This window comes from Pristiophorus japonicus, chromosome 6 (assembly GCF_044704955.1).
Source record: "Pristiophorus japonicus isolate sPriJap1 chromosome 6, sPriJap1.hap1, whole genome shotgun sequence".
In the NCBI taxonomy this organism is placed as follows: domain Eukaryota; kingdom Metazoa; phylum Chordata; class Chondrichthyes; family Pristiophoridae; genus Pristiophorus; species Pristiophorus japonicus.
In genome coordinates, this window is record NC_091982.1 from 240,824,494 (window position 1) to 240,849,570 (window position 25,077).

At 44.9% G+C, this 25,077-nt stretch overlaps 1 protein-coding gene across 1 annotated transcript in view; it reads right to left on the reverse strand.

Moving 5' to 3' along the window:
* dhx36 (DEAH (Asp-Glu-Ala-His) box polypeptide 36) overlaps positions 1-25,077 on the reverse strand; it is an 81,387-nt gene that overhangs the window by 55,612 nt on the left and 698 nt on the right. Inside the window, exons 2-4 of the mRNA XM_070883752.1 lie at positions 15,141-15,316; positions 12,727-12,883; positions 10,921-10,959 (exon numbers count right to left, since the gene is read on the reverse strand). Coding sequence (XP_070739853.1) covers positions 10,921-10,959; positions 12,727-12,883; positions 15,141-15,316 — 372 coding nt within the window. The remainder of the gene's footprint in view (positions 1-10,920; positions 10,960-12,726; positions 12,884-15,140; positions 15,317-25,077) is intronic.

A 25,077-nucleotide genomic window follows, 5' to 3' on the forward strand; every position in this document is an offset into this window, starting at 1 on the left:
CTTTAAATTCCCTACAAAGGGTGCATCCCATGTTCTTAAACTTTCCATGTAACAAAACTATTCTAACTTCCCCTTTTGTAATTCTAGCAATAATCCAGAGTCGATGGGGCTAGAAATTAGTTTTTTGGCGAAAACGGCATTTTTTCGCAAAAATTAACCGTTATTGCAACGCTATCGCTATGAGGCATAAACTCAAGGTTTAATTTGTGCAACGGTAAAAATCGGCGTTACACGAGGATTCGCGGCACAAACCGCGATCCTCGACAACTTTAGTCCAAGGCCAATACCGCTGCTCATTGGGCCCAGGGAGGGCGGAAAAACACCTCAAAATAAATTGGAAAAAAAAATTCACAAAACATTTACAAGATACTTATCTAGCGAATCAATGCAAAAGAATTACCAAATAAAAACTTTAACTTACCTTTTTTGCAGGTCGTCATACTTGTCGCTGCTCCAAGGGCTGCAACGCAGCTTTTTCCCTGGCGGTCTTTTTCACGCAAAATACGGGTGCGCTGAGAGATAAATTTTTGCCGAAAGCGCTATTTCGAGTCTTGCACGGCGGCACTCCTCTCTCCAGCAGTATTGGAAAAGCACCGCCGCAAAACGTCTCCGAATTTTCCGCCAAACAAGGTGAAATAGCACCAAAAACCCGGTCGCAAAATCGCCGAATTTCTAGCCCTATGTCCCCTTGCCTCTCACTACCTCTGTAACCTCTAACTATGATACATATCATAGGCAAAACGCCTATAAGGCATCAGCATTGGCTCAGTGATAGCAGTCTCTCCTCTGAAAGTTGTGGGTTCAAGACCCCCTTTAGAGACTTAAACCCATAATTCAGGCAGTGCTGAGGGAGTGCTGCACTGTTGGAGGTGCCGTCTTTCAGATGAGACATAAACCGAGGCCCCTTCTGCCCTCGCAAGTGAATGTAAAAGATTCCAAAACACTATTTAGACAAGGAGCTGGGGAGTTCTCTTACATTCTGTACCTAAAGAAATTTAGACTATTTCTGTGTGCTTATGTAAATGTAATTATCAATCGATTGTAAATTCTAGACATAAGAACTAGGAGCAGGCTAGAGGGGCCATATGGCTTACTCCAGCTCATATTTATTATGTTCCTATTAACCTCTAATGCTCTTAAGCAAAGTTCCACCAGAGCTCATGAATGAGATAGAATGGTAATTAATGTGATGTGTAAATTGAATGAGAGGAAGTGATTGAGGAGGTAAGATAGAAATTAGAAAATTACACCAAATGGAATTTTTCTAAATTTCTAGCGAAAGTCAGGAAAGTGTAGGTGAGAATAGTTAATTGATAGCTTTCTCTTGGATATATTTTTGTCCTTGCCTATACCGAAAAGTAAGAAAACGGTATTTGATAGCCCGACCAAGACCCGAGACATCGGGACCATGCAGTGGGAGAGGAGCAAAGCTCTCCAGACACGCACTCAACACCCCCAATCACATGATCTGTTGAAAAGATCACCTGAAAGCCAAAGAATGGCTTGTATCAGATGGCACATTTGGCATGATACTAGGATAGTGTGTGAGAAAATGTGAGCCAACTAGCATGCCGAAATGCACGATGAAGATCGAGTTTCAGACATGCTGTTACTTCACAAGAGCACAGCATGGAGGCATGCCACTTCAGGGAGGGCGACGGCAGCGAAGAGTGATGTCATCAAGGTCCAGGTCAGTGATTGGAGTGTGGGCAGGTACAGCAGGAGTAGGGAAGAGGCTGTGGAGGGATGAGAGGCGTGAGTTCGGGACCAGGGGCTTAGGGGCAGCACGGGCCAGTCCACACTGCGATACGTGTGCGCACCAGGTCCTTCATTGAAACACCGGAGAACTTATCCTTTTTTGGCGTGGAAGCAAGTCATCCTTGTTTCGAGGGACTGCCTATAATGATGATGATGAAATGCTTAATGTGGCTCAGGGTTCTGGCACATGCTCCATAGAGAAACTGACTAAATAATGAAACAATCAGGAATGTGTTAAACACACTGGTACCTGTCAGAGGGATTGAAGTTCGAGTAAAGAGGGACACAGAATTTGGCTCGGGACAATAGAGGGCCAGGGAGGAATAGTAATTATCCATAAGATGGATACGGATAAAGGGAGGGCTCTGGAATCTTAAGTCAATGATTTATTGATTATATGGTACAGTGTAGCTCTCTGTACAGTGAGGGGCAAAGTGTGTTAAAATGACAAGCCTGAAGACTCTGTGCCTCAATGCCAGGAGTATATGTAATAAGGTGGCCGAATTAACTGCGCAGGCAGCAATTAACGAATATAATATAATTGGCATCACGGAGACATGGCTCCAGGGTGACCAAGGCTGGGAACTCAACATCCAGGGGTATTCAACATTCAGGAAGGATAGACAGAAAGGAAAAGGAGGTGGGGTAGCGTTGCTGGTTAAAGAGGGAATTAACGCATACTAAGGAAGGACATTAGCTTGGAGGATGTGGAATCTGTATGGGTGGAGCTGCGGAATACCAAAGGGCAGAAAACGCTAGTGGGAGTTGTGTACAGACCACCAAACAGTAGTAGTGAGGTTGGGGACAGCATCAAACAAGAAATTAGGGATGCGTACAATAAAGGTTATCATGGGCGATTTTAATCTACATATAGATTGGGCTAACCAAACTGGTAGCAATACGGTGGAGGAGGATTTCCTGCAGTGTATTAGGCATGGTTTTCTAGACCAATATGTCGAGGAACCAACTAGAGGGCTGGCTATCCTCGACTGGGTGTTGTGTAATGAGAAAGGACTAATTAGCAATCTTGTTGTGCCCCCAAAAGTAGGTCATCATACTCCGACTGCTCCACGACGACATGCAAGCTGTGATCCTTACCAACGGATCTATCACAGACCCAATTCATGTCCGGACCAGGGTCAAGCAGGGCTGCGTCATTGCCCCAACCCTCTTCTCAATCTTCCTCGCTGCCATGCACCACTTCACAGTTGATAAGCTCTCCGCTGGAGTGGAACTGAACTAGAGAACCAGTGGGAAGCTGTTCAACCTTCCCGTCTCCAGGCCAGGTTCAAGACCACTCCAACCTCTGTCGTCGAGCTACAGTACACGGATGACGCCTGTGTCTGTGCACATGCAGAGGCTGAACTCCAGGACATAGTCGACGTATTTACCGAGGCGTATGAAAGCATGGGCCTTATGCTAAACATTAGTAAGATAAAGGTCCTCCACCAGCCTGTCCTCGCCGCACAGCACTGTCCCCCAAACATCAAGATCCACGGCGTGGCCCTGGACAACGTAGACCACTTCCCCTATCTTGGGAGCCTCCTATCAACAAGAGCAGGCATTGATGATGAGATCCAACACCGCCTCCAGTGCAGCCTTCGGCTGCCTGGGGAAAAGAGTGTTTGACGATCAGGCCCTCAAAACTGTCACCAAGCTCATGGTCTACAGGGCCGTAGTAATACCCACCCTCCTTTATGGCTCAGAGACGTGGACCATGTACAGTAGACACCTCAAGTCGCTGGAGAAATACCACCAGCGATGTCTCCGCAACATCCTGCAAATCCCCTGGGAGGACAGACGCACAAACATTAGCGTCCTCGTCCAGGCCAACATCCCCAGCATTGAAGCACTGACCACACTTGATCAGCTCCGCTGGGCAGGCCACATAGTTCGCATGCCAGACACGAGACTCCCAAAGCAAGCGCTCTACTCGGAACTCGTCCACGGCAAACGAGCCAAAGGTGGGCAGAGGAAACGTTACAAGGACACCCTGAAAGCCTCTCTGATAAAGTGCGACATCCCCACTGACACGTGAGTCCTTGGCCATAGACCGCCCTAAGTGGAGGAAGTGCATTTGGCAGAGCGCTGAGCTCCTCGAGTATCGTCACCGAGAGCATGCAGAAATCAAGCGCAGGCAGCGGAAGGAGCGTGTGGCAAACCAGGCTCCCTGCCCACCCTTTCCCTCAACCACTGTCTGTCCCACCGGTGACAGAGATTGTGTTTCTCGTATTGGACTGCACAGCCACCGGAGAACTCATGCTAAGAGTGGAAGCAAGTCTTCCTCCATTCCGAGGGACTGCCTATGATGATGATGATGATGATGATGTGCGAGGTCCCTTGGGGAAGTGTGACCATAATATGGTAGAATTCTTTATTAAGACGGAGAGTGACAGTTAATTCAGAGACTAGGGTCCTGAACGTAAGGAAAGATAATTTCGATGGTATGAGAAGTGAATTGGCTAGAATAGACTGGTGAATGATACTTAGAAAGGGTTGACGGTGGATAGGCAATGGCAAACATTTAAAGGTCACATGGATGAACTTCAACAATTGTATATCCCTGTCTGGAGTAAAAATAAAACAGGGAAGGTAGCTTAACCGTGGCTAACAAGGAAAATTAAGGATAGTGTTAAAGCCAAGGAAGAGACATATAAATTGGCCAGAAAAAGCAGCAAACCCGAGAATTGGGAGAAATTTAGAATTCAGCAGAGGAGGTCAAAGGGTTTACTTAGGAGGGGGAAAATAGAGTATGAGAGGAAGCTTGCTGGGAACATAAAAACTGACTGCAAAAGCTTCTATAGATATGTGAAAAGAAAAAGATGAGTGAAGACAAACATAGGTCCCTTGCAGTCAGAATCAGGTGAATTTATAACGAGGAACAAAGAAATGGCAGACCAGTTGAACAAATACTTTGGTTCTGTCTTCATGAAGGAAGACACAAATAACCTTCCGGAAATACGAGGGAACCGAGAGTCTAGTGAGAAGGAGGAACTGAAGGAAATCCTTATTAGTTGGGAAATTGTGTTAGGGCAATTGATGGGATTGAATGTTGATAAATCCCCAAGGCCTGATAGTCTGCATCCCAGAGTACATAAGGAAATGGCCCTAGAAATATTGGAAAATGATCACCAATGCAGCCAATAGTCTATCGACTCTGGATCAGTTCCTATGGACTGGAGGATTGCTAATGTAACACCACTTGTTAAAAAAGGAGAGAGAGAAAACAGGTAATTATAGACCAGTTAGCTGACATCAGCAGTGGGGAAAATGTTGGAATCAATTATTAAAGATGAAATAGCAGCGCATTTGGAAAGCAGTGACAGGATCGGTCCAAGTCAGCATGGATTTATGAAAGGGAAATCCTGCTTGACAAACCTTCTCGAATTTTTTTGAGGATGTAACTAGTAGAGTGGACAAGGGAGAACCAGTGGATGTGTATTTGGACTTTCAAAAGGCTTTTGACAAGGTCCCACACAAGAGATTGGTGTGCAAAATTAAAGCACATGGTATTGGGGGTAATGTACTGACGTGTATAGAGAACTGGTTGGCAGACAGGAAGCAGAGAGTCGGGATAAACAGGTCCTTTTCAAAATGGCAGGCACTGACTAGTGGGATGCTGCAGGCGGTGAAGAAGGCAAATGGTATGTTGGCCTTCATAGCTAGGAGATTTGAGTATAGGAGCAGGGAGGTCTTACTGCAGTTGTCCAGGGCCTTGGTGAGGCCTCAGCTGGAATATTGTGTTCAGTTTTGGTCTCCTAATCTGAGGAAGGACATACTTGCTATTGAGGGAGTGCAGCGAAGGTTCACCAGACTGATTCCCGGGATGGCAGGACTGACATATGAGGTGCGACTGGATCAACTGGGCCTGTATTCACTGGAGTTTAGGAGGAGGAGAGGGGATCTCATATAAACATATAAAATTCTGACGGGACTGGACAGGTTAGATGCAGGAAGAATGTTCCCGACGTTGGGGAAGTCCACAACCAGGGGACACAGTCTAAGGATCAGGGGTGAGCCATTTAGGACTGAGATGAGGAGAAACTTCTTCACTCAGAGAGTTGTTAACCTGTGGAATTCTCTACTGCAGAGAGTTGTTGATGCCAGTTCGTTGGATATATTCAAGAGGGAGTTAGATATGGCCCTTACGGCTAAAGGGATCAATGGGTATGGAGAGAAAGCAGGAAAGGGATACTGAGGTGAATCATCAGCCATGATCTTATTGAATGGTGTTGCAGGCTCGAAGGGCCGAATGGCCTACTCCTGCATCTATTTTCTATGTTTCTATGTATTTACCAAATTAAATTTAGACGAGTTATATGTGCTTATGTAAATGTAATAATAATCGACTGTAAACTCGAAGATGATCCAAGGTGAAGTCAGAAAGAAAGTTTTTTTTTAATTCGAATGCTGGCGTCGCTGACAAGGCCGGCATTTATTACCCATTCCTAATTGCCCTCGAGAAAGTGGAGGTGATTAACCTTCTTGAATCGCTGCAGTCCTTGTGATGAAGGTACTCCCATAGAATATAGAATCATAGAAATTGACATCACAGAAGGAGGCCATTTCGGTCCACCGTGTCAGCGCCGGCCAACTAAGAGCTATCCAGCCTAATCCCACTTTCCAGCTTTTGGTCTGTAACCCTGTAGGTTACAGCACTTCAAGTGTACATTCAAGTACTTTTTAAATGTTGTGAGGATTTCTGCCTCTACCACCCTTTCAAGCAGTGAGTTCCAGATCCCCACCACCCTCTGGGTGAAGACATTTTCCCTCAAACCCTCTCTAAACATTCTACCAATTATTTTAAATTTATGCCACCTGGTTATTGATCCCTCTGCTAAGGAAAATAGGTCCGTCCTTTCCACTCTATCTAGGCCCCTCATAAATTTATGCACCTCAATAAGGTCTCCCCTCTCACAGTGCTGTTAGGGAGGGAGTTCCAGGATTTTAACCCAGCGACGATGAAGGAACGGCGATATATTTCCAAGTCAGGATAGTGGGGAACTTGGAGGTGATGGTGTTCCCATGAGCCTGCTGTCCTTGTCCTTCTAGGCGGTAGAGGTCATGGGTTTGCGAAGTGCTACCGAAGAAGCTGTGACGAATTGCTGCAGTGCATCTTATAGGCGATGGTAATGCCGTTGAATGTCAAGGTGAGGTGGTTAGACTCTCGCTTGTTGAGAGATAGTCATTGCCTGGCACTTGTGTGGCATGAATGTTACTTGCCACTTACCAGCCCAAGCCTGATGTCGTCCAGGTCTTGCTGCATGCGGGCACGGACTGCTTCATTATCTGATGAGTTGCGAATGGAACTGAACACTGTGCAATCATCAGCGAACATCCTCATTTCTGACCATATGATGGAAGGAAGGTAATTGAGAAGCAGCTGAAGATGGTTGGGCAAGGACACTGCCCTGAGGAACTCCTGCAACGTTGTCCTGGGGATGAGATGATTGACCTCCAACAACCACAACCATCTTCCTTTGTGCTAGTTAAGACTCCTGATTCCCATTGACTTCAGTTTTACTAGGGCTCCTTGGTCCCACACTCGGTCAAATGATGTCATGTGCAGTGACTCTCATCTCACCTCTGGAACTCAGCTCTTTTGTCCATGTTTGGACCAAGGCTGTAATGAGGTCTGGAGCCGAGTGATCCTGGCGGAACCCAAACTGAGCATCAGTGAGCAGGTTATTGGTGACTAAGTGTTGCTTGATAGCACTGTCGATGACACGTTCCCTCACTTTGCTGATGATTGAGAGTAGACTGATGGGGCGGTCACTGGCCGGATTGGATTTGTCCTGCTTTTTGTGGACAGGACATACCTGGGCAATTTTCCACATTGTCGGGTAGATGCTTGTGCTGTAGCTGTACTGGAACAGCTTGGCTCGAGGTGCGGCTAGTTCTGGAGCACAAGTCTTCAGCACAACAGCCAGGATGTTGTCGGGGCCCATAGCCTTTGCTGTATCCAGTGCGCTCGGCCGTTTCTTGATATCACGTGGAGTGAATCGAATTGGCTGAAGACTGTCTTCGGTGATGGTGCGAACCTCAGGAGGATTGCAAACGCTCCAGCCTTATCTTTTGCACTCATGTGCTTGGCTCCGCCATCATTGAGGATGGAGATATTCATAGAATCTCCTTCTCCCATTAGTTGTTTAATTGCCCATCATTCACGACTGGATGTGGCAGAACTGCAGAGTGTTGATCTGATCTGTTGATTGTGGGATCTGTTTATAGCATGCTGCTTCTGCTGTTTAGCATGCCTGTAGTCCTGTATTGCAGCTTCCCCAGGTTGGTAGCCTGGTGCTGCTCCTGGCATGCTCTTCTGCACAGCTCATTAAACCAGGCTTGATGATAATAGTACAGTGAGCGATATGCCGGGCCATGAGTTTACAGATTGTGGTGCAATACAATGCTGCTGCTGCTGGTGGCCCACAGCGCCTCATGGATGCCCAGTTTTGAGCTGCAAGATCTGTTCTGAATCTATCACATTTAGCACGGTGATAGTGCCACACAACACGATGGAGGGTGTCTTCAGTGTAAAGACGGAACTTCATCTGCTCAACGACTGTGCGGTGACCACTGCTACCAATGCTGTCATGGACAGATGCATCTGCGATAGGTGGATTGGTGAGGACGATGTCAAGTAGGTTTTTCCCGAGTGTTGGTTCTCTCCCCACCTGCCGCAGGCCCAGTCTGGCAGCTATGTCCTTCAGGACCCGGTCAGTTCAGTCAGTAGTGCTGCTGCCGAGCCACTCTTGGTGGTGGACATTGAAGTTCCCCACTCAGAGTACATTCTGTGACGTTTCTACCCTCAGTGTTTCTTGCAAGTAGTGTTCAACATGGAGGAGTGCAGATTCTTGGCAGAAGGATCGAGAACCAGAGGACACAGATTTAAGGTGAATGACAAAAGAACCAAAAGCAATGTAAGAAAGTGAGTGGTTCAGATCTGGAATGCATTGCCTGACATGGTGGTGGAGGCAGACTCAATTTTATCTTTCAAAAGGGAGTTGGATAAATATCTGAAGGAGAAAAAATTGCAGATCTACGAGGAAAGGGCGGGGGAGTGGGACTAGCTGAGAGTCGGCACGGGCTCGATGGGCCGAATGGCCTTTTTCCGTGTTGTAACCATTCTATGATTGTATGAGGGAGGGCGGAAGGTGGTAATCAAACAGGAGGTTTCCTTACCTATGCTCGACTTCATGGAGTCCGGAGTCAATGTTGAGGACTCCCAGTGTCACTCCCTCTCAACTGTATACCACTGTGACGCCACCTCGGGCAGGACATACCCAGGGATGGTGATGCAGGAGTCTGGGAAATTGGTGGAAAGTTAGGATTCTGTGGGACAATTCTCCCAATTGTGGCACAATTCCCCAGATGTTAGTGAGGAGGATTTTGTAGGTCGACTGGGTTGGGTGTGCCTTTGTCGTGTTCGAAGCCAGTGCCAAGTGGTCTGTCTGGTTTTATTCGTATTATTGTTTCTTCCAGTGGATTGTTACAATTGAGTGGCTCGCTATGCCATTTCAGAGGGCAGTTAAGAGTCAACAACACTGCTGTGGGTCTGGAGTCACATATAGTCCAGACCGGGTAAAGACGGCAGATTTTCTTCCCTAAAGAACATTAGTGAACCAGATGGGTTTTTAGGACAATCCGGTAGCTTCATGGTCACCCTCACTGATACTAGCTTTTTATTCCAGATTTATTTAATTAACTGAATTTAAATTCCCCAGCTGCCGTGGTGGGATTTGAACTCATGTCTCCGGATTATTAGTCTAGGCCTCTGGATTACTAGTCCTGTAATTTAACCACTTAACTGTTCCCACGTTTGACTCAGTGATTTTTCATTCTGTCTCAAAAGGGATGAATGTTGGAATGCTTTAAAATGATTTAAATGATCCTAGGATCATTTTGCATAGGTTTTTAGTGTTATAGCAACATTGTGGGAAAGATAAATCTTAATCTTGTCTCTATGTATGAACAGACAGTTTGGAAAGGCATGAACATAGATTGATTAATACTCGGGTTGTGAAAAAGGCTCATACTCTGATAAGAAACTAGTTGTCAACATATCACAGTAAAAAATAAAGATTGGCATTCGCACTTATGGGATTGTGGTTCTGGTATTGGACTGTTCAGCCACCTATGGACTCATTTTAAGAGTGGAAGCAAGTCTTCCTCGATTCCGATGGACTGCCTATGATGATAATGATTATAAACAAAGCTTGCAGAACAGAGGCAAAGGCCGAAAAGATTATTGAGCGGGGATAAACACATAAAAATGTGGCCTCAGCTGAACGTGCAGCCTACGTATTATGCAGGCACAAGCCCAGGTTGTATTGTGGGAATAGAAACGGTTTCCCCCTTACAGCAGAGCGTTCTTGGGAAGGTCAGGAGCCACGCAGAGGGCCTGGAGGGCTGGAGCTGGCCGCTCCAGGTCTTGGGAATGGAATGTGGTGTTCCCTTGGGTTGGAACATGTGCTCAAAGTAGTCGGAGCCTGGGAACCAGGTTGTACTACATGTGCAACATCCCAAATCCGGACTTCCGCAAACTGGAATTGCCTGAAAACCGGACAGTTCGGCGAGTGGCAAGGTCCAAAATCTGGCAAAACCCAAAATCCGGCACGGATTCAGCCCCAAGGATTCTGGATTCGGACTACCCTGCATTGATTTTGTCTGAAATCCGGAAAAACCCAAAAACCGGCACGGACTCAGCCTTGAGGATTCCAGATTTCAGACGTTGTAACTGTATTTCCATGTCATCTTGTCATTTAATATATTATGGAAGACAGTTATCAGTCAATGTAATAAAGCTTGTTATTATAAAAAACACTCGAATGTGAATCACAAGTGGAGTTAGTGTCAGCGGACTGACAATCCTTTGTTGCAATGGTAGCTACGGATGAAATTAGTTAACACTACAAGGCACAAAACAGAAAAAAAAAACAGCAGAGACAAATATAAGCATTATCAGAGCCGAGTTACCTGGACATTGTAACCAGATTGACAGGGCTCCCAGGGAAGGGGAAAGGCCGCTCATGTGGCCCTCTGGCCATAGGTTTGGACATCTTTGATACACAGCATACATTTCCAGAACTACATCAATCATCCCCAAAACAGAAGAAAATTGCCTGCTCTATGTACAGAACTTTTTTTTTTTAAATCACTTACATTCTTCATGCTGTAGGAGGGGAGTTTTTCCCGGAATTTCTGTGAAAATAGAAAGGGAATAAAAAGGATTAAGAAAACATACAATTTTACTGCTGCCACTTAAAGACAATGACTAAATTAAGGAAATTAGATTCTGATAAAAGAACTCAATAGGTTGAAGTACAGACTGTGAATTAAATTGTACGCAGTTTGTTATTAGTGCCACAATGACGTTTTACTGTGGACAATTGGATTTAGACTGTTCCTTCACCCACCACTAGCGGCCGTGCCTTCAGCTGCCTAGGCTCCAAGTTCTGGAATTCCCTCCCGAAACCTCATTGGCTGAAAAGTGCTTTGGGACGTCCTGCAAGAGGTGAAAGGCGCTACAGGAATGCAAGTCTTTCTTTTCTGTGCTGCATGATTCTATAATTCTGTCTCTTAAGCTGGAAGTGGTCATTCTGTAAGTATTTTTCAGGCACTATTAGTGATTATGTCATTGGCAGGCTACAGGGAAAGAGTTGGGGGAGTTGGATAGCTTTTTCAAAGAGCCGACACAGGCATGTGGGCCGAATGGCCTTCTTTTGCTGTGTGTGATTCTAACTCTGTCGCAACACTACTCCTTTTAAAAGTGCTGTCTTGCTGCATCAGTGTGATTTTCTTTCTCAGTTTCCTATAACAACTATTCTTGTGGCCTCTCTGTATGAGGCTACTAAACCTTAGAGGCAGTGCAACAAAGGTTCACTAGATTAATCCCTGGGATGAGAGGGTTGTCCTATAAACAGAGATTGAGTAGATTGGGCCTATACTCTCTGGAGTTTAGAAGAATGAGCGGTGATCTTATTAAAACATGTAAGATTCTGAGGTGGTTTGACAGGGTAGAGGGGTTGTTTCCCCTGGCTGAAGAGTCTAGAACTAGGGGGCATAGTCTCAGGATAAGGGGTTGGTCATTTAAGACTGAGATGAGGAGGAATTTCTTCACTCAGAGGTTGGTGAATCTTTGGAATTCTCTGCCCCAGAGGGCTGTGGATGCTGAATCAGTGAGTATATTCAAGGCTGACATCGATAACATTTTTGGACTCGAGGGGAATCAAGGGATATGTGGATCAGGCAGGAAAGTGGTGAGTTCGAAGATCAGCCATGATCTTATTGAATGGCAGAGCAGGCTCGAGGGCTGTATAGCTGACTCCTGCTCCTAATTCTTATGTTCTTATGAGCAGCTTTGTGCTGTGGGCTACAACCAGAAGGAACTGTGCTAAACCCCACTGAACTCCATTCACATAGGACACCTGCAGCCGGAAGAAAGGAAACATTCGTCCATTAACCTAGGTTGCATTTAAATCCCGGTCCTATGGGTGAAAGCACAGTATGTTAAACCAACTGCACCACCCAGTATGTTAAATTCCCTTCCAACTATCACTATATAGAAACTTAATAAGAAATGTCTCACAGGTAATTGGGAGCTTGTTACAAGTCACTGGCATTTGTTGGGACAGGAGAGGGGTACAGATGACAGTCCTAAGAGTTGGCCTCAAGCCTACAGGTTAGGCCTTAGTGTGTTTATGCTAGAGGGTTATGCATGCTCAGTCGTTGTATATATTCAAGACTGAGATCAATAGATCTTTGGACTCTAAGGGAATCAAGGGATATAGGAATTGGGTGGAAAAGTGGAGTTGAGCTACATCAGCCATGATCATATTGCATCCCCGAGTAGGCTATGGGGGCTGTTTGGCCTAATCCTGCACCTATTTTTTATGTTCTTTTGCTCCCCGCCATTTATTCTTTGTGACATACTGTCATTTAGACTGACCGAAATCTCGATGCCAATACCTTCAGGTCCAGATATCTCGAATTAGTTCTCTTCTTCACAACGTCTTCCCTCAGCTCCTCGTCCAAAAAGACATCCCGAGTAATGGTTTCAAAGAGGTACTCTAGGTCCGAAGTGGTCTCTGATTTAACTTCCCTGTTGGTTGGAGTGGAGGAACTTCTGTGAGGGAAAGAAACATTCATATGTTCAGAATGGGATAACATAACCAATCAGAAATAAACACAGAAATTTGCCACAATCAGCAATGATATATATATATATAAAACCAGTTAATCTGCTTTAGTGCTGGCATATAAAGAAAGAACTTGCATTTATATAGCGCCTTCCATGACCTCAGGACGTCACAAAGCCGCTTACAGCCAATGAAGTACTTTTTAAAATGTAGTCACTTTAGGGAATGTAGGGAAACATGGCAACCAATTTGCTCACGGCAAGATCCCACAAACAGCAGTGAGATAAACACTTCATCTTATATTAACGAGCCTGATATGTAATTCCAATATTTGCCATTTTTATTCCCCAAAATTTGTTAGAATTTTGCCAGCAAAGCTAAATCGACAATTCCCACTCTTGTTCAACTATATAAATGCAAGTTTTTCTTTCTTCTTTCTTTCTTTACGAGACAGTAGCGAGAAGAGCAGATCGAGCACGCTGGGGGAACAATTAAAAGCAACAAAGGGGTTCAATAAAAGTGTTAAGAAGTGCAAAAAGGAATGAGAAATAACATTGTAAGGGATATCAAAGCCAACAGTAAACATTTTTATAGATACAAAACAGGAAAGAAAGTAGTAAAGGGGAATATGGGCCCATTAAATCCAGATGCAGGTGAAACTATGGGCCCAAGTTTCCACACGATAAAAAACGGGCGCCTCTCCGAGCTGGGCGCCCGTTTTTCGCGTCTAAAACGGCGCCTAAAAAAAAACTCGCGATTCTGGAGCGTTCTGCAGCTCCTTGTCTGCCTGGCGCGGCGCCCAGGGGGGCAGAGCCTACACTCGCGCCGATTTTGTAAGTGGGAGGGGGCGGGTACTATTTTAATTCGTTTTTTTCCTGCCGGCAACGCTGCGCGTGCGCATTGGAGCGTTCGCGCATGCTCAGTGTGAAAAAAACATTGGCACTCGGCCATTTTTGTAGTTCTTTGTAGCTGTTTAATTTTTGAACATTTTTTAATAAAAGCACATTGCCATCAGCACATCAGCACTTGCAGCCTTCTCACTGTCTCCTTCCCCCCTCCCCCGCGGGAACGAAACTGCTGTTTCCTTCTCCCCCCCTCCCCTCCACGGGAACGAACGCCTGCAGCATTCTCCGTGCCTGAAGCACTTTCACACAGGTAGGAAGATGGTTTATTTAATCTTTTCTTTGCTTATAAATGTTTATTCAGGTTGGATTTATTTGTATAATATTTGTAGAAGTATAAATAAGGATTTATTGTAGAATTTAATGACTTCCCTTCCCCCCCTCCCCCCCCCCCCACCTCGTTCTGGACGCCTAATTTGTAACCTGCGCCTGATTTTTTTAATGTGTAGAACAGGTTTTTTCAGTTGTACAAAAATCTTCACTTGCTCCATTCTAACTTAGTTTGGAGTACGTTTTCACTGTGGAAACTTTGAAATCAGGCGTCAGTGGCTGGACACGCCCCCTTTTGAAGAAAAAATTCTGTTCCAAAGTAGAACTGTTCTACCTGACTAGAACTGCAGAAAAAAAAATGTGGAGAATTGCGATTTCTAAGATAGTCCGTTCTCCACCAGTTGCTCCTAAAAATCAGGCGCAAATCATGTGGAAACTTGGGCCCCATAACTGGACAATAAGAAAATGGCAGACTTGCTCAATGAGTACTTTGTATCTCTTTTCACAGTGCAGGAAGAGGACAAAATTAGAGTGCTACAAGGGACCCTAAAAATAAGTCAAGGGGAGAAGGAACTTAGTGGATGTACGGTCAGTTAAAATAGTGGAGAAAATACTGGGTCTGAAGACAAGACAAATCTGCAGGACCAGATGGTTTTCGGCCTCGAGTATTAAGAGAGATAGGTGAGAAAATTGCAGGTGTGTTGGTCATCATTTTCCCAATGCTCTTGGAGTAACTTTCTCTTGAAAAGGCAGCATCTCTGACATTAGACATTAAGACATTCGGAAGCCACTGATCGGAGTTAGGCACGTGTGAGAGTTCGAGTGGGCAGGGGCTTCACTGCCCTGAAGAGAGATGGGGGGGGGGGGCATTCAAGTTGCCAGTGTGACTGTCGCTCTAGCCAGGTAATAGCCTGGGCACGTGGTCGCTAAAGAGCTGTAATATACTGCTCAAATAGAATTACAGTTTTTTTGTTGAAAAAGCACTGTACTAATGCATCCAGCACAATAGAGGAAGCGAGTTTGGAAAACTCATACTTCAGGGCAACACTGTCAAGAAGAAAAGCTGTGTTACCTCCAGTTCATGCTAGAGTCGGCGGACACTGCGGGGCGATATTCCTTGTAGTCGCTCACACGCGGTTCCTTGTAGTCGCTCACACGCGGTTCCTTGTAGTCGCTACGTGTCTGGACAGAATTCAGTAGCCGGGTGATGTGCTCCTCGCGTGCTTCATCCATCTGCACAACTGCCCTCTATGAAAAGGCAAAAACAGCAGTGCAGTATTGTTAACGTGTTAACTCATTTCAGCACCTCATCTGATCTTAAATATCCATTAATAGAATAATTAATTCACTAATTAATTCATTAAAAATCGTTAAACTCTTAACACCTTTCAATTCTGGTAAAAGGTCATCGACCTGAAACGTTAACTCTGTTTCTCTCTCCCCAGATGCTAGCTGACCCGCTGAGTGTTTCCAGCATCCGCAGCATTTTGCTTTTGTTTTAGAGAATGTTTAGAGAGTGCCCTAATCGTCAGTAAAGGATTCGATAGGGTAGAAACGGAGAAGGTGGAGGAATCAGGAACAAAGGGACACTATCTTAAAATTTCGAGCCAGGCCATTCAGGAGTGAAATCAGGAAGCACAAAAGGGTAGCGGAAATTTGGAACACTCTCCTCCTATAGATACTGGGGGACAACTGTAGCTTTCAAGACTGAAAGAGACAGATTTTGTTAGGTAAGGCAATCAAGGGATAGGGAGTAAAGGCGGGTAAATGGAGCAGCGGTGCAGATCAGCATGATATAATTGAATGGCGGAGCAGGCTCGAAGGGCTGAACGGCCTAATCCTGCTCATAAAAATCATAACATAATGATTCTTAATTAGGCAGAACTGAATAAAGTATTGCGACAATTTAAATGCAGTCTGTGCTGGGCAGTGTTCCTGTTTAGCTGCACGGCTGTGCAGCTGTCTGAAGCTCCTGCACAGGCCGCTTGCCAGTTTCTCAATACAACAGATTCTCCGCTCATTTATCTTATTACGACAGGGATCACGATTCATTAATACTTTATTGGCCGTGAAGTACTTTGAGATGTCCGAAGCTTGTGAAAGGCCCGGTATCAATGCAGGTTTTTGCTTTCTTTAACTGCCACACTGGAGCTCTTTTCAGATTGCAGTTAAGACACACATTTTCCCTCTGAAAAATGGGAGAAGGACTTTAAAAAAAAACTGATGTACAGTTAACGATCTAATATAGTAGCAGAATCATGCAATTTTATTAGTGGGTCATTCAATATAGAGGAAAACAGTCAAATTCCCATTATTGATTAAAGGGGAATTTCAAACCATAATGGGAGGGGGGGGGGGGGGGGGTTAAGAAGGCGGAGTCCCAAAATGTATCCAATACCTCTTCACAATTAGAAAAATGCTCCATATCCCAATGGCACCACAGGAACTGAGGGCTTAAGATTGCGCACGTATAGTTTATTGAATGTCACCAATTGCAACTTTAAATTTTGGCTGCAGACAGAAAATAAATTGCATTCAGTGGGAGCAGGGATAATCCCCGCTGTGAGTGGAGCGTCTACCGATAAAACTGTTGAATCTGATTTTAAAATCTATTGTCCTTGGCACTTAAAATTCTATACTAACTCCCCAACTATACACAAGCCACAAGCACAAACAGAGCTAACTAAATCTTCTAATTTTGAAGACTGACAGGCAGCATGTACAATAGAACTTGAAACATGCAACGAATTTCACTGATAAAAAAAAAATACGACGTGTATATTTATAAATTAAGAAACCAGCCAGTGCGTCGCAAGTGAAACAATCTAACTACCGTTTTTTTTGAACTGCTTAGTGCAGTCACAGCTGCACTACTCCATCGGAGCCATGGCCAATCTGACAGAAGGCAGAACCAACAGGTCAACAAGACCAGCAACTACAACTCTCTTCATATTCACTTAAAAGATATATTGCTGGTCCCCAAAGGTTGTCGAGCTGAAACATATGATGGTAAGCACTGCAGGGAATCGAATACGGCCAGGGTGATCTCCTGGACTAGTTTTGATCGCCTGGATGGGTCGGAGAGGAATTTTCCCAGATTTCCCCCCCCCCAAATTGGCCTGGGTTTTGAATCTGGTTGTTGCCTCCCAGGAGATCACATGGCTCCGGTTGGGGTGGAATGTAGAATGTTTCAGTGTAAGGGGTATCACGGTTGTGTGGGGCGGATTGGTTAGGCTGGGTGCTCTTTACCTTTCTGCCATTGTTCATAGGTTTATATGTAACCTTCAGGGCTGCTGACCGAGGGCCGTGCGGCTTTTTGCCGGCCGGCGCGGACATGACGGGCCATGGCCTCCTTCTGCGCTGTAAATTTCTATGTTTCTATTAACCCTGTTTCTCTCGACACAGCCGTTGCCTGACCTGCTTAACGTTTCCAGCAGTTTCTGTTTTTATTTCATCCACAGCAAATCGCTTTTGTGCAGGTTCCCCTTGATCACTCAGCGAGTTTATCCAGTGAGTGCCTGAGCCATACAGACCACAAATATCACAAGTCCAATCCCAGTCTATCCTGCGTTAGTTGATCTGAGCCTGGGTGGCAATGGTTTGGCCTCACTTGCATTCTCTTTGGATTAGGAAGAACAAATCAACCAGAGTTCCTGCTTTCTGATGACCATCCAGCACCAATGTGTTGTCAGGTCACCGGTTACGAGTGTCGGCAGGAACATCAGCGGGGCCCAGGCACAGTGGAGGAGCTGGAAGTTCGGGGCGGATGAGCGGCAAGAGATCGTGGCGGAGGTACGGTGAGAGATTGTGGCGGAAGTGTGGCGAATGTTTTGTGGTGGAGGAGCGGTGAGAGATCATGGCGGAGGAGTGGTGAGAGATCAGCAGCGAGAAATCATCGCAGAGGAACGGTGAGAGGTGCAGCAAATGAGGGTGCGGGGCCCAGGGGCAACATGGGCCATCCCACACTGCGAAATGTGTGTGCATTAGGTTTGTGCAGCAGAGCAGGTCTCCAGTCATCCTGGTTTACCCTTGCCACTGGATAAAGGCCTAGCTCTGTCAAGCTCGTGTGGTGGCTGATGTGCAAAGGTCACCACACGTTAAAAAAAATCCACATACAGGCATCTTCCAGCCCTGGAGTTCAGGACTGGAACATCGGGTCCTTCATTAAAACATCTGTGAACTCATCCCTTTTGGTGTGGAAGCAAGTCATCCTCGTTCAAGGGACCGCCTATGATGATGGTTGTTTTTAAGCAATCTTCTGTTGTTCAGTTTAGTAAAGTGTCAGCTGTGGCTCAGTGGGTAGCACTCCTGCCTCGGAGTCAGAAGGTTGTGGGTTTAAGTCCCACTCCAGGGACTTGAGCACAAAAAAACAATCCAGGCTGACACTCCAGTACAGTGTTGAGGGCCACCTTTCAGATGTGACGTTAAACTGAGGCCCCGTCTGCCCTCTCAAGTGGATGTAAAAGATCCTATGGCACTATTTTGAAGAAGAGCAGGGGAGTATTTATCTCTCAATCAACATAACAAAAAAAAAATAGATTACCTGGTCATTATCACATTGCTGTTTGTGGGAGCTTGCTTGTGTGCAAAGTGGCTGCCGCGTTTCCTACATTACAACAGTGACTACACTCCAAAAGTACTTCATTGGCTGTAAAGCGCTTTGAGACGTCCGGTGGTCGTGAAAGGCGCTATACAAATCGAAGTCTTTCTTTTAAGGAATTCAGTCTTGTGGTTATAATCAATATTTTTTGTACTTTAACATTAAAAAATCTAAATGCGAAATATAATTTCTTCAGAGTATAACTCAATTTACAAGCGGAGTTCTGTCAGCAGTTTTGAACGTAGGCATGCACTGAAATCTTGTAGGTTTCTTTCTTCTCAAATTTAATACAAAAGCTTGTTTTTTTTTTTAAATACACCGATTTCTTGAGCAAAATGGAAGTGGTCTTCCCTTATTTGGTAGTCTCCAGTCAATGCACCATCCTTCAGCCAATTCTTACGCACACAAGTTTACATTTCTCTACACATTCGTATGTCAACACTCTTTTGCAACATAAATCAACATCCCCTTGTGTAGGTTGCAATGGTACGTAGTGGGATGTTTATAGTATGGCACTACTTTAAACATCACAAGTCCTCACTTCAATCTTGAACACTGGCTATTGCTGGAGTGATCTGTAATTCTTTCTCTCTCTTCAATGATGCCAAACACTTTTTTTGGCCCTATATTGAATGAGCTAAACGTCAATGCCTTTCAGAAGCCGAATTAGCCGGGTTCCATGTACCAATGTGCATGTGTGGATAGTGTGGAAGTACAGAATTGGGCCCGACTGTGATGCCCCTGCAGTCAAACAGCCACAGAAACTCTTGTCAAGACTCACAATGATGACCTGCCGCTTGGTCAAGGTAACTGAGGGTGACTGCCACCTGTGGGATCGCACCCCAGCAAGGAAGCAATGCCCGTTAGCAAAATTAAACAAATTTATAATCCCAGTAGAAAGCTCATCATGGTAGGAAGGGGGAATCCTAGATGTCCGTTCAGAATCTTAGAAAATTAAACCAGATGCACTGGAGGGGCCAGTTTGTCACTTATAAACAGTCCCTAACTGACAACACCTACGGTGAAGCCACACATGTCGTTTTGCTATCCAAATCCTCCCACAATAGCAAACATTCGGGTCAGTTTCCGCCCGGTTGCATTTGCCCGAAATCGGCCAAACCAGCAGAAAAGATTGAGGAGTTTTAAGCACAAGTTACATCCAGCGCAAATCAAACTTCTGGGACCTTTTGCCCCATTTAAAAAGCATCGCGCTGGAAGCAGGCTCCGCCCACAAAACTGATCACATCCGCAGATCGGATCAATCATCATGCCGAGTTTCCGCTAATTGCTCTTTAAATTAAGCTTTTTATTTTGGGCGCAAGGACACAATTAAGCATCTTTTTAATATGTTTGCTAATGCTGTTGGGGAGGGTTTAAACAAATTTGGCTGGGGAGATGAGCACCAGGATGCAGCATTGGCCAGGAGAAACAAGGTGCACAAGGGATTGGGAGTCAAGTGAGAAATAGTACGGTATTAGGTGGAGTCAGACCAAGAGAATACAAGAGGGTCCAAGGTAGGTTAAACAGTGCACGTGTGTGAATGCACGGAGCATAGTACATAAGGTTGGTAAGCTGCAGGCGCAAATAGGCACATGGGAATTGTAATGTTGTTGTGATAATGAAGAATGGCTCAAAAAAGGGCATGATTGGGTACTAAGTATTCCTGGATACAAGATGTTCAGGAAAGACAGGGAAGGAAAGAAAGGAGGTGTGATGGCAGTGTTGATTAAGGAGAATATTACAGTGCTGGAGAGAGAGGATGTCCTGGAGGGGCCAAGGACTGAATTTATTTGGTTAAGAGTTGAGAAACAATAGAGATGCCATTACACTACTAGGTGTATTCTATCGGCTGCCAACTAGTGGGAAGGATATAGAGGAGCAAAGTTGCAGGGAAATTACAGAGAGGTGCAAGAACTTTAGAGTAGTGATAATGGGGGACTTCAACTATCCTAATATAGACTGGGATAGTAATAGTGTAGAGGGCAGAGAGGGGGAAGAATTACTGAAATGTGTTTTGGAGAACTTTTGATCAGTACGTTTCCAGCCCAATGAGGAAGGGCATTGTTGGATCTGGTTCTGGGGAATGAGGTGGGTCAAATGGAGCAAGTGTCAGAAGGTGAACGTTTAGGGAACAGTGTGTATAATGGCTGAGATAAGCTATGGAAAAGAACAGGAGGCAACCTAGAGTAAAAATACATAATTGGAGGAAGGTTAACTGCAGTGGGTTGAGAATAGATCTGGCCCGGATAAATTGGAATCAAAGATTGGCAGGAAAAACTGTAAAAGAGGAGATGGTACGGGTATAGTCACGGTACATTCCCGCGAGGGGGAAAGGTACAGCAACCAAAGCCAGAACTCCCTGGATGACGGAAGAGACAGAGAGCAAGATGAATCAGAAAAGGGGGCGTATGACAGAAGTCAGGTTGACAATACAAGTGAGAAGCAGGCTGAATATAGAAGGTTCAGAGGCCAAGTGAAAAAGAAATAAGAGGTACAAAGAGAGAGTATGAGAATAGATTGGCAGCTAATATAAAAGGGAATCCAAAAGTTTTTTATAGGTGTATAAATAGTAAACGGGTAGTAAGGGGGGGGGGGGGAACACGCTCTTGGGATGGGGGGTGGGCTGTTTGGAGCTGGGATTGGGAGAGACTTCTTCACTCGGGGAGTTGTTGGCCTGTGGGGTTCCCTGCCGCGGAGAGTTGTTGATGCCAGTTTATTGGATGTGTTCGGGAGGGAGTTGGATGTGGTCCTTGCGGCTGGAGGGGTCGGGGGGGTGTGGAGGGGGCGTGGGGGGGGGGGAGGCGCTGGGATGGGTGATCAGCCATGATCTTGTTGAATGGCGGTGCAGGCTCGAAGGGCCAAATGGCCTACTCCTGCACCTATTTTCTATGTTTCTATTAAGAGGAGGGTTGGGGCTGATCAGGGACCAAAATGGAGACTTACGCATGGAGGCAGAGGGCACGGCTGAGGTACAAAACGAGCACTTTGCATCTGTTTTACCAAGGAAGATGCTGCCAAAGTCATAGAGAAAGGAGGTAGTTGAGATACTGGATGGGATAAAAATTGATAGAGGTGCTAGAAAGGCTGGCTGTACTTAAAGTAGATAAGTCACCAGGACTGGACGGGATGCATCCTAGGATACCGAGAGAAATAAAAATGGAAATTGCAGAGGTACTGGCCATAATCTTCCAATCCTCCTTAGATATGGGGTTGGTGCCAGAGGACTGGAGAATCGGAAATGTTACACACTTGTTCAATTAAAGGGTCGAAGGATAAACCCAGCAACTACAGGCCAGTCAGTTTAACCTCGCTAATGGGAAAGTTTTGAGAAACGATAATCCGGAACAAAATGAATAGTCACTTGGACAAGTGTGGTTTAATTAAGGAAAGCCAGTACGGATTTGTTAAAGGCAAATCGCGTTTAACTAAATTGATTGAGTTTTTTGATGAGCTAACAGAGAGGGTTGATGAGGGCAATGTGGTTGATGTGGTGTACATGGACTTCCAAAAAGGCTTTTGATAAAGTGCCGCATAATAGGCTTGCCAGCAGAGTTGAAGCCCTTGGAATAAAAAGGGGGCAGTGGCAGCATGGATACGAAATTGGCTAAGTGACAGGAAACAGAGAGTAGAGTTGAATGGTTGTTTTTTGGACTAGAGGAAGGAATACGGTGGTACAAAAGCAAAATACTGTGGATGCTGGCACCTGAAATAAAAACAGAAAACGCTGGAAATCTCAGGTCAGGCAGCATCTGTGGAGAGAGAAATAGAGTTAACATTTCAGGTCAATGACTCTTCATATACAGTGGTGTTCCCCAGGCATCGGTACTAGGACCACTGCTTTTCTTGATATATATTAATGATTTGGATGTGAGTGTACAGGGCACAATTTCAACATTTGCAGATGACACAAAACTTGGAAAAATAGTGAACAGCGAGGAGGAGAGTGATAGACTTCAAAAGGATATAAACAGGCTGATGGAATGGGCAGACACGTGGCTGATGAAATTTAACGCAGAAAAGTGTGAAGTGATACATTTTGGTAGAATGAGGAGAGGAAATATAAACTAAAGGGTACAATCCTGAAGGGGGTGCATGAACAGAGAGGGTATGTATGCATAAATCATTGAAGGTGGCAGGGCAGGTTGAGAAAGCGGTTCAAAAAGTTTACGGGTTCCTGGGCTTCATGAATAGAGGTAGAGTACAAAAGCATGGAAATTATGATGAACCTGTATAAAACACTAGTTCGGCCTCAACTGGAGTATCGTGTCCAATTCTGGGCACCCCACTTTAGGAAGGATGTGAAGGCCTTAGAGAGGGTGCAGAAAAGATTTACGCGAATGACTCCAGGGATGGGGGACTTCAGTTATGTGGATAGACTGGAGAAGCTGAGGTTGTTCTTGGAACAGAGAAGATTGAGAGGAGATTTGATAGAGGTGTTCAAAATCATGAGGGGTCAGGAGAGAGTAGAGAGATACTGTTCCCAATGGCAGAAGGGTCGAGAACCAGAGGACACAAATTTAAGATGATTGGCAGAAGAACCAAAGGCGACATAAGAAAAAAACTTTTTTACACAGCGAGTGATTAGGATCTGGAAAGCACTGCCTGAAAGGGTGGTGGATGAGGTTCAATCACAGGTTTCAAGAGGGAGTTGTATAAGTACCCGAAAAAAAAAAATTGCAAGGTTATGGAGAAAGGGCAGGGGAGTGGGACTAGCTGAGGTTCTCTTGCAGAGCCGGCACGGGCTCTGTTACCTCATCAAAAAACTCGATCAAGTTGGTTAAACACAATTTGCCTTTAACAAATCCGTGCTGGACCTCCTTAAGTAATCCACAATTGTCCAAATGACCGTTTATAAAAGCTTCCCCGCTACCGAGGTTAAACTAACTGTCCTATAGTTGCTGGATTTATCTTTACACCCTTTTCTGAACAAGGGTGTAACAGTTGCAACTCTCCAGTCCTCCAGCACCATCCCCGTTTCCAAGGAGGATTGGGAGATTCTGGCCAGGTACCTCCGCGATCTCCTCCCTCACTTGCCTCAGCGTCCTCGGATGCATCCCATCCAGTCCTGGTGACTTATTTACTTTAAGTACAGCCAGCCTTTGTAGTACCTCATCTTTGTTTTCTGTACCTGCATGTTAACTGTCTGTGATTCATGTACAAGGACACCCAGGTCCCTCTGAAGACCAACATTTCCCAATCTCTCACCACTTTAAAAAGAAATTCTGCTTTTCTATTTTTCTTAGCAAAAATGGATAACTTCACATTTCTCCACATTATATTCCATCTGCCATGTTCCTGCTCACTCACTTAACCTGTCTATATCCCTTTGCTGCCTCTTTGCATCCTCCTCACAACTTACTTTCCCACCTAGCTTTATATTGTCCGCAAACTTGGATACAGTACACTTGGTCTCCTCAATCAAGTCATTAATATAGATTGTGAAGAGCTGAGGCCCAAAAACGACCTCACTAGTTACAGCCTACCAACCTGAAAATGACCAGTTTATTCTCACTGTATTCTATAAGTTAACCAATCCTCAATCCATGCTAATGTATTACCCCCAATCCCATGAGTCCGAATTTTGTGTAATAACTTCTTATGTGGCACCTTATCAAATGCTTTCTGAAAATCCGAATACACTACATCTACTGGTTCCTTCACATCTGCAATGCTAGGTTTGTAAAACATGATTTCCTTTTCATAAATCCGTGTTGACTCTGCCCAATCATTATGATTTTCTAAGTGCCCTGTTACCATGTCCCTAATAATGGATTCTAGCATTTTCCCTACTAGTCATCGAATTTCCCCACCATCAACATCCCTGGGGGTCAGCATTGATCAGAAACTCAACTGGACCAGCCACATCAATGCCGTGGCTACAAGAGCAGGTCAGAGGCTGGGTATTCTGCAGCGAGTGTCTCACCTCCTGACTCCCCAAAGCCTTTCCACCACCTACACAGCAGAAGTCAGGAGTGTGATGGAATACTCTCCACTTGCCTGGATGGGTGCAGCTCCAACAACTCTCAAGAAGCTCGACATCATCCAGGACAAAGCAGCCAGCTTGATTGGTGCATTTATTGTTAAAAATTAATTCTCTGATGTTTAGTATCTTATTATCGATGTATTTATTATTTGGTGTCTATATTAATTCCCAATACAGAAAGTATTTGTATCATTGACACATTTATTGTTTGATTGTATTCATTCCCTGTGTCACTCGGTATTTTGTTATCGATGTATTTATTGTTCGATGTCTATATTAATTCTTAGATCATCCAATATTTGTATTATTGACTGATTTATTGGTTATATAATTCCCTAAATCATTCTGTATTTTACTAATGGTGCATTAAATGATCGGATATCTATATTAATGCTGAGACATTCAGTATTTATATTATTGTTTATA